This window comes from Fistularia commersonii, chromosome 13 (genome assembly GCF_037954325.1).
Source record: "Fistularia commersonii isolate RoL2024-O1a breed Wild chromosome 13, RoL_Fcom_v1.0, whole genome shotgun sequence".
In the NCBI taxonomy this organism is placed as follows: domain Eukaryota; kingdom Metazoa; phylum Chordata; class Actinopteri; order Syngnathiformes; family Fistulariidae; genus Fistularia; species Fistularia commersonii.
This window is the reverse complement of record NC_141296.1, coordinates 15,959,151-15,974,533: the sequence shown is the minus strand read 5'-3', so window position 1 is coordinate 15,974,533 and position 15,383 is coordinate 15,959,151. Positions and strand designations below refer to the sequence as shown.

Sequence of the window (15,383 nt, the reverse complement as noted above, 5' to 3'; positions counted from 1 at the left end):
CTGCTGAAACAAGGTCTGGCGTGAGACCGTGGGCCTCGCCGTCTCCTCGTCCAGACCCTCCGACTCCCCCTCGTTCCTCGTCAGGAGGAGTCGGGAATCGAAGTGCCGACCCCCCGTTTGTTTGGTTCGTTATTCAGTATCTTCTGCCTCTTCTTCTGGTTCCACTGGGGAGCGGCGGCTCCTTCTACCTCAGTGGCTCACAGATGCTCTTCACTTGATGAGAAGACTTGGCCCCGTGGTGTTTGAAACCCCGACCAGAGGACTCGTCAAAGCTCTCCGGGCGAAGACCCTCGGGCCGTCCCGGAGGAGGCCTCGGCGTCAGTGTCCGACCTCCAACCGCACCTGCTGGCCGGAGCCTCGAGCCGGTTCCGTGTCAGCGACAAAACAGGAAGTTCATGTTGACATCCGAGCGGCAAGCTGATGGAGATGTCCTCACCCCGCTGTGATGCAAAGCCGGGCTCGCGGCCTCTTCTCGGCCGCCCGCCGGCAGCTCTTGGAGGACCAGGAGCTGACTTCACCGCCTTCTTCTCCTCACAGGAGAGCTCCTCCGCCGGTGCTCGAGGAGCTCTCCTTTCAGAAGAGCGAAAGCGTCCTCAGACCCGCCGCTCGCGCTCCATCCTCGCCGCCTCTCATCCAGGACCTCCACAAAGCCAGGAGACGCAAAGAACCCAGAGTTTGATCGGGTAGACAAAGACACACGCCTTCTTTCAGGAAGCTCCAGACCTTCATTTATTCACTCCGGGTTCTTCACCCGCTTCAGAGGAACGTGACCTCGGGGTCACTGAGAAGCAGATCTATGGGTGGACCTGGCTGGCAAACATAGCAATGCAGACACACGAGCAGGCCTGGACCACGCTCTCCTCTGGAGCTCCGCCTGGTGGGCGGGTCCCCTGAACATGGAGCAGAAGATAGGGGTTTGGAGGAGACATATGGAAGCCTTCTTCTGATGAAGATCGGGTTCTCCAGGAGGCAGTAGCGCGGCCGAAAGCTGACCGAGAAAAGGTTTTCGGGAGGTTCTTGTCGGCCATCGGTTCAGAGGTCGATGTGGTGCTTCTTCAGGAGCTCCCGGAGCTTCTGGTTGTCCTTCTCCTGAGCGAACAAAGAGAAGAGCTGGTTCAGCCACAAAACAATGTGTATCCACCTTTGGAAACACACACACACGTTCACACTCTCGCACACACACACCCACACACACACACACACACATACAGAGGGAGAACCTACCAGCTGATCGTTCTGTGCCTGCAGCTCTGTGATCCTGGTAACCAGGCGGTCGTAGCTGTCCTTCAGCTTGTGGATCTTCTGGTCCGCACGCGTCTTCACCGACACCAGGATTCCTGCAGAGCAACAGGAGACGGACTCATCAACCTACATGACATGGACCATGTCGGCGTGCCGGATCTCAGACTCGGGATCTATATTCCGCGGAGATCTTACGAAACTACCGAAGCACCATCAGACCTCACTCCCAAGTTCTCCTCCCGCTCTGGTTTCACCGGCCGTCCTCTCTATAGACGGGGCTCTAGCTGTGAAGATCCAGGATGAGCCAGGAGCTCCTCACGCTCTGCACGCCCTCAACACTCATTTCCTTTCCAGAAATTTCCCTGACTCTGCAGCAGCGCCGGCACTTCCTGTTTCCTCTGCTGACTCTAACGGAAACCTTCTCCTCTCACTTTCAAAGCCTCCTATCGGCTCCGCTCCCGCCGGATCCGCGGCTCCTCCTCATCTTCATTACGTTCTCCTGGAGCCGCCTCTCCTCGTCCTCAACACCTCACCCCTGCCCCTTCTCGGCGTCCTCCGGCGAGGGCCTCGGATCCCGCCGGGAGCGTGTCTGGCAGCAGGTCCTCCGAGGTGCCGCGGGTGTTACTGACCGTTGATGATCCGGGCCACCCTCCAGAGGCGCAGGAGGATGAGGAGCCCCATCCCGTCGAAGGCATCCTCGTGAAAGATGAAGACGATGTCCAACACGAACGAGGTCACCACCACCAGAGCGTCGAACACCTCGAACTTGTGGTAGAGGAACTCCAGGCGGTAGGCGAAGAGCTTCCCGGCCAGCTCCACCATGAAGAAGGTGAGCACCGCCAGGCTCAGATAATGGAACACCTGCGAGGGAGGTCTCCTTAGAAAGCCGCCTTAGAAGAAGCCTTTGGAGGACAGCGGCACCTCCGGGCCTCACCTCAGGGGCGGCGTGGCCGTGCTCCAGCTGGATGACGGACAGATCTATCAGCAGCTCGGCCAGAACGAAGAAGGCGTCCAGGATGACCAGCACCACCACCAGCACCTGTCGGGATGTCCGAGGAGGTTAGCGAGCTCGCAAAGAAAGCCGGAGATGATGAGCAACGTCTCGGACCGCGACGTCCGCATCGGCCCCGCGCTCCTGACGCCCGTCAGGAGGCCTCAGCCCGTAAGGAACCGGCTGAGGGACAACCCTCCCTCGGTCCATCTCGCTCTCCGTCCGGCCACGCCATCATTCATCCATTATCTCTCCCGCCCGCCTACCTGTTGGCGCCGCACGGCAAGAACAACCACCTTTGTTTCTAAGTTCAGACCCGGACCTCCGGCGTACCTGGAAGCGCTCGGAGCCGTAGAGCCTCTGCAGGGCCTCCCTGAAGGTCTGGCCCTGAGGAAAGTGTCCCCGCGCCGGAGCCAGGTCTTCGCTGGCGGCGTGCAGCTCCTCGTCCTCCCACTCGCCGGGCTGCTCGTCGCCCACGGCGGTGACGAACCTGAGGTACCGGGCCATGGCGTGACGATCGTCCTCCGACCTTCTCGGCTGCGGTGGACAAAGAGAAGCGACGCCTCAGAAGACAAAGCGGGTCAAAGCGCTAAGACCTCCGGCTCCTTCGGCCGGCGGCTCTTCTGTGACCTCCACCGCCTCGGATTTCTTCATCGGTTCAGACTATCTGTCACAACTTCTGCTTATCAGCTGCTCCTCATGTTGTTGAGGAAGCGGAGCGTGACGGGCCTGCAGCCAGGAGGAGGCTGAGGGTGCGGCAGCAGCAGGTTCACCCATGGGCGGCCAGAGGCAGGATCTGCCCGGGATCCACAGGGATCCTGAGGGATCCGCTGGAGCTCCGCTGCAGACGAAAGCAGAAGCCCGGCGTTTCCTCTCCAGTGCGGAAGATGAGGAGGCACCACGAAGGCTCTGCCCGCAGCAGGGATTCAGCCTGCATTGCTGACTGCAGATCACATGACCTCCTCACCGTCCACCGTCCTCCTCCAGGGAGGCGCTGAGCTCCAGAGACCTCATCTCTGGAGCTTCCTCACGTCCTCCTCGATCAGGAGGAGACCAGGAGAACCTGAGGAGAACCTCCGGAAGAAGTCGGAGTGACGCATGACCGCCCCGAACCCCCTCAGATGCCCGGAGATTTCGCAGGAACAGAACCCGCGACCGAACCGCCGACACCCGGGTCTACTCTGGACCCGAGGACCGGCTGGGACCCGGATATGTCCGGTCCGGTCCGACCGTCGGAGAGCGGCGCCGCTGCTTACCTTCGTCTCCCCAGAAGGTCTGACACAACTTTGGGATCTTCACTGTCGAGACTTCAAACCCCGCCTTCCGCAGGCCAGACCTCCTCCTCCCGCCTCCCCTTCCAGGCCCCAGACTGTCTCCGCTCACGAGAAGGCCGTGGACTTTCGTCGCGGAGATGTTGATCCTCCAGGAACGGATTCCTTCTCCCAGCACACTTGGAGTCTGTCAGCTCGGACGCTCAAAGATCAATTATGATCAATCAGCTCACTCTCACAGGGTGGCTTTTCTCGGAGGTTCTCCAGGTTCTCCACCAGGCATCCGCCGAGCGCTTCTTGCAGCAGGATGTGCCCTCACACTCTGCTGAGCAGTCACTCAAGTGTGCAGATGTTTGCGCCCAAACACCTGTGGAGGACGCCTACTCAGCCCAGGAATGGAGCTCTTCCTGGTTCTCAGAACATTTGCCGAAGAAGCGAACGCTTCTTTACAGGGCCACAGCTCCACGCTGGAGAGGCCCAGCTGATGTTCTAGGTGTATCAGTACTGCCTTCCGTTGAAGGAGCCTCCTGCGATCAGATGGTTTGTGGCAGCCGCTGCTCTGGACCACCAGCCTCCAAAGCAGCGGCGAGCAGAGCCGGAGCTCCTCTGCTCCGGACCTTCTGTCTAACCCCGATTACACCCACCATCTAAGTTAAACCTGCGTCCGAAGCCCGTTTTAGAAGACCTGGTCACTCAACCTCGACCAGCTTTGAGGTCGCCCGTGTTGAGCTGCGGGTTCATTCAATAAGGAAGGCTTTTATGGAAGGTGGTTCAGATCTTTTATTTGTCAAATGTACATAAAAGGGAAAGATCTGGCTTTCTGCAGAAGAGAGACAGGCGAGGAGAAGCAAGCGGAGAACCCAGGAGGCTGAAGGTGAACCCCAGGCTCCAGGCCAGGCTCAGATGGTCCGGAGGCTCCAGGAGCTCCGTACGACACTGTGGGAAGACAAAGACCGCATGAACAGTGACCTCCTCCTCCTCCTCCTCCATTTCCATCCAGACGACCATCAGTGTATCAGGTCTTGAGTCAGGCCCTGGTGAAAGGTCTTCACGTGGACCTGTGCCAAAGACCTGAGCTTTCTCTCCCAATTCTGAGATTCCAGCCGAGAGGAGCGGCTCTTCGGCATGGCAGTACGAGATTGGGCTTCGCGGAGAACGTGACGACGAACCTGACAGCCAACGGGCCGCTTCATCATGAAGGTCGCCCCCGGAGGCCGGTCCTCTCCAGAGGAGGGGAGCATTCAGGAGGTACTCAAATGTTCTGAAGGCCGACACAGCGGGACTGACATCGTTTGCAAAGTTCACCTCCAATGCTCTAAATCCTACAGCAGTGCGTGGGTGTCCCTTCCAGGCCCTGGACCACCTCCACAAGGTCTGAGCGACCCATTTCCACGAGTGTGGCGTCCGACCAGCTGAGCGCACACACGCCACAGCGGCAGTGAGGCAACGAGCGCCGGATCTCAGGCCTGGAACGCTCAGCCAAAGACCACGAGAAGACCCACCTTTACCCGCCGTGGACATCCGGAGGTCGTCTCCACGCCGCGCTCCCGCCCATCAGTGGAGCTGCTTTCGGCCTCTGACCCAGCGGACCTAGGAGAAGACAGCTGTTGAGAGAAGGCACGGCCGGCACCGGGGCTCACCGCAGACCCAGCAGATGTGCTCAGGTCGACGTGTCACCACAGGCTTTGTCTGCATGATGTGTTTATTGCGATCATCACAGCATCAAGCGCATGTTTGGCGAGAAGTGACTGGAGCTCACCTCCAGCCAGCCTCCAATCACAGGTGTTTCACCCGGCCCGCCCGGAGGTTCCGACGATCCAGACCGTTCTGAGCAGAAGAAACAAATACATTCATGCAATCATTAAGTGTCTAGCCATCTCTAAGTCGTGACCCTCAAAGACCTTCAGGGGTCCCATCGTTCTGCGGTCTAAAAGCCGATTTCCTCAGCCTCCCGGGAGTGTGTGTGGCCCCATACTAGGCCCGTCCCGACGGACTCCAGAACGGGCCACTCTCGAGGAGCCTCGCTCTGCGGCAGCTCGGCGGCAACAAGGTCTATAACAGATCGTGTCGAGCCGAGCGTCGCCGGCAGAGACTTCCTCTCCCAGCACTGTAACACTGAGCCAGACACCATGCCTGGACAGCTGACTTAGAGCTGGGTCGCCACCGGTCCTCTAGGACAGTGGTCCCCGACCTGAATTGTACCAGGAACCAGTTTTATGCATGAAAGTGTTTCCGGATTGGATGGAGGCGTAGGAGTTCCCGTAATAAAAAATAGTCCGATCAGAGTATTCAATCCCAATATGACACTTACACTTTACAATATGAAGTGCGGCAGTAAGGCGAAAACTATAACTTGTACCCAGAGAGATTTTCTTTGGGGAACTGGGGACCACTGCTCTAGGACACCTTCGGTAAACACATTCCAACGTGAGGGACGAATCCTTAGAGCAAAGATCACATGCGGACCTACCGTGGGCCGACTCCTGGGTCCGAGGTCACTTCAGGCCCTGGGCTTACGTGCTCGGGTCGCCAGGTATCCAGGGTTTCTGAAACATCAATAGAATTTCCTGTCCAACGGCTCAATCATCAAACTCACGATGTGCTTCATTTTCTCTGGATTTAGCACCCAATTCATCCTATTAAGTCTAAACAGGTCCTAAGAACCATCCTGTTTGGCCGTTCTTCTTATAAGTTTCCATATGGAAATGTTAACCCAATTAAAAGTAAACCTGTAAACACACCTCTGGACCAGAGGCTGCTCTTCATCCCAGGTCGCCGTCGCAGGGTTCCTCCTCAGACATCCAGTGCGCCTCGCTGGTCCAAAGAGGAGATCCATGAGGAGAAGGATGCTCCGGTCAGAGAAGGTCCAAGGACTCCACGCTGCTCCATTGACTGGTGGGGCCGAAACAATTGGCCATTTCCGGGAGGACATCACTTTGAACCGTTCAATAGAAGTTGAAGTGTACAATCGAATCCCAGTTATGTAAATAAATCTGAGCAGGATGTACGCTGGACATGTCCGCTCGTGGGTGGATTAACGTTTGAGTGTCGGTGCTTTCTGAGAGTCCAGGCGGCGCGCGGGGCTCCGGGACCATGTGCTAGCCGAGTTAGCCACATCCCCAGGACGAGCTGCTAGCTTAGCTTCAGGACGCCAGACGCCCCGGAGGGTCCGAGCTCCGGTAGCGACACTTAATCATGCTTTGTCATTGTGAGTTCGTTTTTAGGGAAACACCGGGGATGAAAGCGCAGCCGCTGTTCGTACCGCAGGACGGGCTAACCGGCGGCGGATGCTAACCTCCGCTCCTCGCGGCGTCATGGCGGCTCGCCGGTCGGAGGACGCAGAGGCTGAGCGCGTGCCACGCGGGCCTTTATATAGGCACGGCCGCCGCGCGGGATTGTGGGAAACAGAGGCGGAGCCCCGGAGACGTCACGTGGGAAGATGACGTAGCGCGTAGATAATTGAATAAAAAAAAAGCAGGTAAACAGAAAAAAAAGATGTGCAATAATGTTTTCAGGGATTTATGAGTTCTTACATTTGTGTGGTGTGTTTGTGGAACACACCAAAAACACATAAACCAAGCCTGCTCTTTTTCTTCTGCAAAAGAGCCCTGGATTTTCAACGGTTTAAAACACTTGGACAGGCTACGGGCACAAGCTACCGAAGGGCCATGGATCCAGAGGAGGCGTGGAGAGTTTCGCGATCCGTGGAGCATCGTAATAACCAAGTCAGAGAGTCAATACAGGGGCGATGGCTGACATGTAGTTTGCAGAGTGGAGACGCCTGAAACAGCAGAACACATGTAAAATGGGATTTAAAACTGTGTCATCAAACCCGGGCGTCCTTCCTCGGTTTCCACACGATCCAACAGGTTTCACTCCTTTGTTTCATATTCTGAGAAGTTTGTCTTCACCTTTTCACATTCTAATCCAGGTAAATCCCGAAAAGTTGCTCTTTTGTCCTCACCTAACGACAGCGCCGTTAGCACGTCAATCCCTTCCTTTGAGTTTTTGCTAAGCAAGTCTTGCGTTATTATTATTTTAAACACCCGACATGGAGGAGAGAGCCTCCAGCAGGCCCAATTAGTCTCATTGTAGTTGTCATTGAACTGTTTCTCATGTTAGTGGCACTAAGCTATCAGTGGAAGTTCAATACAAAGACCGCAGTAAGTCTTCAGTGTCGACCGAGCGTGAAGCGCCGCTGCATGGGAATCAGGCCCGTGTTTAAATCTGAGATGTAAACGCTCTGCATCAGAGGGAGACGGGCACTAACACCGCACGTCTTCTGGTCGGAGAGACTGGAGCGGGTCGCCATCCCCCGGTCAAATGAGGATTCATCGACCTCGTCGCCATTGTGTTGTGAGTGAACACACAAGTAGGTTTTGCTCGTCACGTCTCATCCTCCGCAATTATTTTCTCTGACAAAAAGTTGCGGGTGAAACGCCGAATAAAGTGTGAGGACGGCGATCTGACCTGTTGACATTGACCGTTATGATGCTCTTCACGGGTGTGCTTTTGGGACCTGCAGCGGGACGGAAGATCGGCACCCGGCCGGCCGGCTTGGAGCGGCGGGCGGCGTAGGGATCGGCAGAATGCAAGGGATAAGCGTCAAATGTGCCTCCGATCTAAAGAGACAAAAGACGGTCATCGACGGTCGCCACTGCCCGGTTCCGCCGTCCGACGTGGACATACTCACCCGTTTGTTGGGGGACGGGGGCTTGAAAGGAGCAAGGCCTGATGCCTGCGCGGGTGGGCGAGGCCTCCGTGCCGGTGGGGGTGGCCTGTCACTGCGGTAGGGGTTGTCCTGGAAGTAGTCTCTGGGGTGGAGGTTGAGCTTGAAGGAGTCTCCCTTTAACTTGGAGCGACCGATTTCAGCCTCCTTCTGTTTCATGTCGACACAAAGGAGGAACTTTACTCCACAAGCTAAAGAGTCACATCACCAACTCTGAAACAGCTCGGCTATCGGGAAGCATAACTTTCACCGGTCACGACAACAACATGGAACGCCACCTTATTTACAGGCGCTAATGCTCATTTTATATCAACGCAAACCCGGTAATATGCAGCAAAACCACCGACCGCCATTCAATAAATATGTTTCTTCTTGGTCGCCATGTGGTGGCACATCTTCCCGCACGTCAGGTGGTATCAGGGTAGGTGGTCACTGGAACGGTTAGGGTTACAGAACTTGGACAGAACTCGAACCTTGGCCGGCGGCCTGGTTTTGACCGTCGCCTCTGCCCTCTTCTAGAATTGTTTGTTGACCTCAGGGTTTTGTGTGACCGTGTCATTTCCGTGACCTCTGAACGTCATCTCCCGGATGAGCTTTGTGTCCACCAGAAAGTCTTAGCTGTCCTTAAACTCCGACCAATCGCTTGTTCTTTCAAGCCGGCCTAAAGTCCGCTGGAGGAGATTGAAGCTTTACCTTCAGGACCTCTCTGGGACGGTCATAGGGGTCCGAGGTGAAAAAGGCCACTCTGGACAGTGTCACGTTGGGATAGCTGCGGAGAGAAGATCTTATTTTACTGAGCCGGCCAAAGAAAACCCCTGTGAGGAGGTGACAGATGGTTATCCAAGGGGTTGGACAAGAAAACTACTGTCTATGTTTGCAGGGGCCAAAAACAGGTCAAGTATTTGAGCGGAACACTTGCGCAACTGCCTGTTTGGTAAGAACATGGAGAAGTTCACCAAAGCTGATTCACCCGGCTGTTTACAGAAGATGTTTAAAACGTGAGCAGCAGAAATGGAGGAGATGCTCTGAGCATGAGGGGAGACTTTGGAGAGCCGGCACAGGACGAGAATTGCAATGCTCACAAATAACATCGGTAAAAGCCCCCAGAGATGGACATGTTCTCTGGACGTGTCTGTACTGACTGCATTCTTGAGACATCCCGGACATGAACACATGAACGTCACGCTAATCGGCTGAGCAGGACGGAGCTGTTGGAGGACATCGTTGCGTGAAGGCAGGCCAGAGCCGGATGACGACAAGGAGGACCTCTATTCATCGGTGTACCTCGTCACCACACGGGAACAACCACCCTGGCCTTGGTGGAGGACACATTTGTTCCAAAGCCAGGTCTTCTCCACCGTCACACAGAAGCTCAGCCCTAAGGAGGTTGAGCTGGCGTCACAAACTGGCCGCTAGGCGAGGGTGAACCTGTAACCGCTGCCTTTCTTGCCGGGGGAGGTGAGGATGTTGCGTCCGGGCGAGCGATGGGGTCTTCGAGGGGCCGTCAGTGGACTCATGGCCTGGACCGGTCCTGATGAAGTCCCATAGAAGCTACCCGAACCACACCTGAAGGTGGACAGAGGGACCACGCACACTCTGTCAGTGGCGCGAGGATGGGCTTCAATTCTACGGACAGTGTGTGTGTGTGTGTGTGTGTGTGTGTGTGTGTGTTCTCACGGCTTTTTCATGGCACCGCAAGGAACGAAGGCCTTGCCCAGGTTCCTCTTGGCCTGCGTAAGCCGCTCCTGCCGGGTCCGTCTCAGCGGGTCACTCAGCGCCTCGCTTTCAAAGAGCCGTTTGAAGGAGGTGTCGAAGAAGCCGCTCTGCAGAGCACACCGCCGTTTGGGACGACCCGCCTGGAGCTGAGCGCCGCGGCGCGTCGGCTCCGTCGCACCTGGGCTTCCAGAAAACACACTGACAGCACAGCACTCCGGAAAAGCCAGGAGAACTTCCATCGCGGCGTCAATGAAAGGGTTTGGACTCTCCTGGCCTCGGGCAGAACCAGGCTGGCCTGAAGCCTGGTGACCGTTGAATTTACAGGTTTTCAAGGCCAGCTCACAACAGAGGAGGAAAACCAGGCAGAGGGAGAAAAGGATGAGGAGGAAGAAGGGGAGGAAGAAGAGACGGAGCCTGAGTGAGAGGAAGACGGGTGAGATGCTCACGGTTGGTTGTCGGTCTATATTTGTCTCCAAGAGAGATGTAGCTCATTTCTTTGAAGACACCGAGACGCTCCATGTCAGTCTTCATCTCATCTGGCGGTGCAGACAGACAGACGCACACACACACACACACACACACACACACACACACGCACAGATGGTCCTGTTCACAGCCCTGTCTATGTAAACAATGCCTCCCCAGTTACCGTGGCAACACAAACACCTGACCCCAGGGTGTTAGGGGAGACGTTCCACCTGACACCCTGAGAAGGTGCACAGATGAGACCAGGTATCTAGAGGACTTTTGTAGACAAGGACTGACAGGAGTTTGAAGTCCACCAGGAAGCAACTTTGCAGGAATGAAGAGAATATGAGGAATACAAATATTGTGACCCGTTTCCATGGCAACACGACTTATTCAACAGCAAAGGGAAATATCACATTGTTGTTGCACCAATTTAGAATCATCAAAACATTCAATTTTCTGTTTTGAGCAGTGGATGGACAAGAGAGAGTTATGCTGTAATACACACACACACACACACACACACACACACACACACACACACACACACACACACAGAGCACAGCTTGCTGCCCACTCCCTTTAAATAAAGGCCTTCATTTGGTCCTATTTACTCTGCAGCAGCTGGGATCTGCTGCAGGTATTCTATCTATCTATCTATCTATCTATCTATCTATCTATCTATCTATCTATCTATCTATCTATCTATCTATCTATCTATCTATCTATCTATCATTCAGAAGGTTTAACCGTTGGATTTTATTTATTAAAGTCCCCTGGATGTGTTTCTATTATATTTCCATTTTCTGAAAGACACCCAAACATGTCAGACCTTAAAAGGACAGAGCCCAAAGGATAAATCAATCCATCCATCCATCCATCCATAGTCTCTTCAGCGTGTCCTGGGTCTTCTCCGTGGTCTCCTCCCAGATGGACTTCTCCGGAACACCTCCCCGTCCAGGAGGCATCCTGACCAGATGCTGGAGCCTCCTCGTCCGACTCGCCTCAATGCAGAGGAGCGGCAACTCTACTGAGCTCCTCCCGGCTGACTGAACTTCTCACCCTATCTCTCAGGGGAGGATAACTTATTTCTGCCGCTTGTATTGGTGATCTCGTTCTTTCGGTCGCTACCCACAGCTCGTGACCGTACTGAAGGAGAGGGTGGGACATGGATCCACCGGTAAATTGAGAGCTTCGCCTTTTGGCTCGGCTCCCTCTTCGCCACGACACACCGGTACAGAGTCGGCATCGGCGCGGATCGGCCCGTCCATCTCCCGCTCCTTCCCTCGCTCGTGAACAAGACCCCGAGATACTTGAAGTCTTCCTCTCGGGGCAGGACCTCTTCCCCGACCCGATATTGGACATTCCACCCGTCTCCGGTGGAGCGCCGTGGTCTTGGATTTGGAGGTGCCGATCCTCATCCGGGCCGGGCTGCGGAGCCTTCCAGAAGGATAGATGGTGAAGAGGACGGTCTGGAGGTGCAGACCCAGCCGGCCGCTCAGAGCTGTGCCGTCCAGTCTGAAGGCCGCGGGCACAAAGGGGCGTCTGAAGCGTAGGGTTGTGCCCTGGATGAAATGGATGGGATGGTCCACCAGCTGAAAGAGCTGCTGGGGGTGAGAGGAATCGTCCAGGTTAGCTCCGGGTTTGTCCTTCATCCTCCCCTCAGATTCCTTTACCAGACCGTCCAGGTTTGGTCCTTACCAGCTGGTTGCGCCTGTGAACCTCAGCGTCCCGGCACCGCCTCACCACGCTACGGAGAAGAGGAGCAGGCCGGGAGAAGGTCTCAAGGAGCTACAGACATGAACGACATCAGCGTCCTCAGGAAGAACATCCTGCTCTGAGCTTTGCTGGCGAGGGCATCTGCGTTATGTGTCCAGTCCTGTTTATCGTTATGTGCTACATGATGGGCTACACTGCCCCCTACTGGGGCAACCTCAACACTGCACACTGATGAACAGCGTGAACTTCAGTCCAAGATGAACCGTGCAGGTGAAGAAGGGTCTGAAGAGATGACGGGACATTAGCCGGCAGCTGTTCCTGTCCTTGTCAGTGTGAAGTCAGAGATCCTGGTGGACAGAAGGCTCCCACATCTGTGGCTCCATGGTGGCAGCTTCATGAATGGTTCTTCTGGTTTTATTCCCCACTTAGGAGGGGAAGGAAAGGAGATCATAGTCTGAAGATCTTTTTGGATGAGCAGGTTTCACGTCCTAACACATCTGGACCTCTGCTGTCTTTGCTGCTGAGATGCTCCTTGTTGTGAAATGGATGTAAACCTCACGTCTCATCCACACGACTGGAGATTGTAGGGTCTCCGATCAACCTCCCACGTGTTTGGACCGCGGGAGGAATCTGGAGGAACCCCGTGCAGATGTGCGGAGAACATGGAGGCTCCACACGGAGAGGCTCCGTGGTCCGATGGTTTGCTCCAGGTTCCTCCAGTAGGGTGACCTGGACACCGGGTGTTCACTCCTTCGCCAACAGGTGGCAGCAAAGCCTCAGGAGACATCTGAACATCTGAAGAGGCTCTGAAGGACAAACGGAAGAAGGACCACAACAAACCAACAAGGAGAAATTAGCTGCAGATCAGAGCTGCTTCATATCACTCTGGACACAGGAGACGGCCAGCTCCACTCCACCAGGCCTGGAGACACACACACACACACACACACACACACACACACACACACACACACACAAACACACGGGGGTGAATGTATAATGACTCTAAGCTATCCTTATGTTTACTGGTCTCTCACTGTCGTCAGTCCGCATGCCGGAGGTCTGTTTATGTTCTGTGGGAGGAGGGAGGAGAACCTGAAGGAACCCTGGAGGAACCCTCACAGGACCCGTGACAACCTGCAGGCTCCACATGAGGAGAACCTGGTCGACCAGCAGAAGCTGCTCAGTGTTTCACAATGACAATGGCTTTATTTGATAAGATGATGAAGATGAAGATGATGATAATGAAGATGATGAAGATGATGATAAAGACGATGATGATGAAAATGAGGATGTTGAAGATGAAGATGAGGACGATGATGATGATAATGATGATGAAAATGAGGATGATGAAGATGATGATGATAATGATGAACATGATAATGAAGATGAGGATGATGATGAAACTGCTGATGATGATGATGAAAATGAGGATGATGAAGATGATGACGATGAAGATGACGAAGATAATATTGAAGATGAAGATGATGACGATGAAGATGATAATGAAGATGAGGATGATGAACATAATGATGAAGAGGAAGATCATGATGATCATGTTGATGAAGATGAAGATGATAATAAAGATGATGATAATGATGAAGATGAAGTTGATGATGGTGCTTAACAGTAAATAGCGACTGACTTTTTGTGCCTAAATTGTCCTACATTGGTGTACTGTCTTAAAATCATGCATTTTCATCAATCATATAAATGTGTGTGTGTGTGTGTGTGTGTGTGTGTGTGCTCTTTTGTGAGTGATCTCTCCAGGATGTTTTGTTCTCAGACAGCGTATCCAGATAACCTGCAGTAATCAATAATTGGAGTGTAATGAAAGCTGACCTGTTAATGAATGTATGCCTGAAGGAGGCTCTGCTGTCAGATGGCTCCCCGCTGAAGACCTGCTGAAGACCTGCTGAAGACCTGCTGAAGACCTGCTGAAGACCTACTGAAGACCTACTGAAGACCCACTGAAGACCTGCTGAAGACCCACTGAAGACCTGCTGAAGACCTGCTGAAGGCCTGCTGAAGACCTGCTGAAGACCCATTGAAGACCTGCTGAAGACCTGCTGAAGACCCACTGAAGACCTGCTGAAGACCTGCTGAAGACCTGCTGAAGACCCACTGAAGACCTGCTGAAGACCTGCTGAAGACCCACTGAAGACCTGCTGAAGGCCTGCTGAAGAGGCATTGATTTGCCCTCTGCTTTTGGACGCCCCCTGCTCCTGCAGCACCTCCAGGGATGCCCTGGACCTTCTGGGGCTGCTGACGCCCCTCAGAACCTGAGGGAGGTTCTCCGGCCAGGCGTCATCAAACATTACGTCAGCACCAGGTTTTCTTCTTACACACATATTCATTGACACGGGATATACATATTCTCTTTATTATCAACAGTATGAACATATACACAAATATCTATCTATACACACACACACACACACACACATCTTTATATACATCTATATATATAGATGTGTGTGTGTGTCTGTGTGTTTAATACACCCGGTATAGCAACCTGTCACCCATTGATCGGTCCTCTTCAGTACTATTGATTAGTTAATTGTTAGAATTAATGAGACCTGCTCCGAGGTGGGCTGGAGATGGACATCTGGATCCAGCCCACCTCAGCCCACTGGAGATGTTTGTCAGCTGCTGAAGCAGCTCAAACATCTCCTCCTCCACAGCCCTTGGTTACAGGAGTCTGCCTGGCGTTTCCTCTGGTCTTCACACTCCATGAACATCTGCACGTCCTTTGTGTGCTTTCAATGGTCTTGCCCAGGGGTGTCAAACCCATTTCTTATGGCGCCACATACGGCCCAGGTAGATGCCAAGTGGGCCGGACCATTAAAATAATAGCATACTCAGCAATAAATAACCAAAACATCATGTCTTTCCTCTGTTTTGGTGTAAAGAAGTACAAGGACATTAGAAAATCTTGGAATTTAATGAACAATCCTTTTACAAAACATTTCATGAAACACCTCATATTTCCTTTGACAAAAGTGCAATTTACTTTTATCATCCACATGTTTGCATTGCAATCATGTGATCATGCGATCCCACTGATCGTACAAAGGCACAAAACTTTAACAAGTAATTGGTATTGAAAAATATAGTAATGCACTTTAATATTAAATGAGACTTACAAAGAAAGGGATTTTTAAATAATTTCCACATGTGCATATAAAATCTAAATTGAATCCCTGCCTTCACCTTACAAACTAAAAAGAGTGCTATTAAATGTGTA

At 53.6% G+C, this 15,383-nt stretch overlaps 2 protein-coding genes and 1 non-coding gene across 4 annotated transcripts; all 3 read right to left on the bottom strand.

The window, feature by feature from the left end:
• Nucleotides 1-696: 696 nt before the first annotated feature.
• On the bottom strand, nt 697-3,762 carry hvcn1 (hydrogen voltage-gated channel 1). 2 transcript variants are annotated; one of them, XM_086158337.1, is made up of 6 exons: nt 3,490-3,762; nt 2,567-2,770; nt 2,177-2,281; nt 1,872-2,103; nt 1,225-1,337; nt 697-1,089 (listed from the first exon to the last, which is right to left on the bottom strand). In XM_086158337.1, exons 2-6 carry the CDS (start codon nt 2,738-2,740, stop codon nt 1,033-1,035), a joined length of 681 nt encoding a protein of 226 aa, XP_086014463.1. In that variant the 5' UTR covers nt 2,741-2,770; nt 3,490-3,762; the 3' UTR covers nt 697-1,032. The 2 variants fall into 2 exon arrangements, with proteins under 2 accessions (XP_086014463.1, XP_086014464.1); XM_086158338.1 differs by lacking the exon at nt 3,490-3,762 and having other exon boundaries at nt 2,567-3,358.
• A 497-nt stretch (nt 3,763-4,259) lies between these two features.
• Nucleotides 4,260-10,338, bottom strand: cfap96 (cilia and flagella associated protein 96). Its single transcript, XM_086158336.1, has 10 exons — nt 9,911-10,338; nt 9,662-9,799; nt 8,927-9,002; nt 8,198-8,383; nt 7,975-8,126; nt 6,246-7,285; nt 5,975-6,050; nt 5,264-5,331; nt 5,007-5,094; nt 4,260-4,440 (listed from the first exon to the last, which is right to left on the bottom strand). The coding sequence occupies exons 1-6, from the start codon at nt 10,186-10,188 to the stop codon at nt 7,231-7,233; spliced, it is 885 nt and encodes a 294-aa protein (XP_086014462.1). The 5' UTR covers nt 10,189-10,338; the 3' UTR covers nt 4,260-4,440; nt 5,007-5,094; nt 5,264-5,331; nt 5,975-6,050; nt 6,246-7,230.
• LOC147227991 (small nucleolar RNA SNORA74) lies at nt 5,463-5,661 on the bottom strand. The gene has a single exon (XR_015107063.1). It is a non-coding gene; the product is annotated as a small nucleolar RNA SNORA74 (small nucleolar RNA).
• Nucleotides 10,339-15,383: the final 5,045 nt, after the last annotated feature.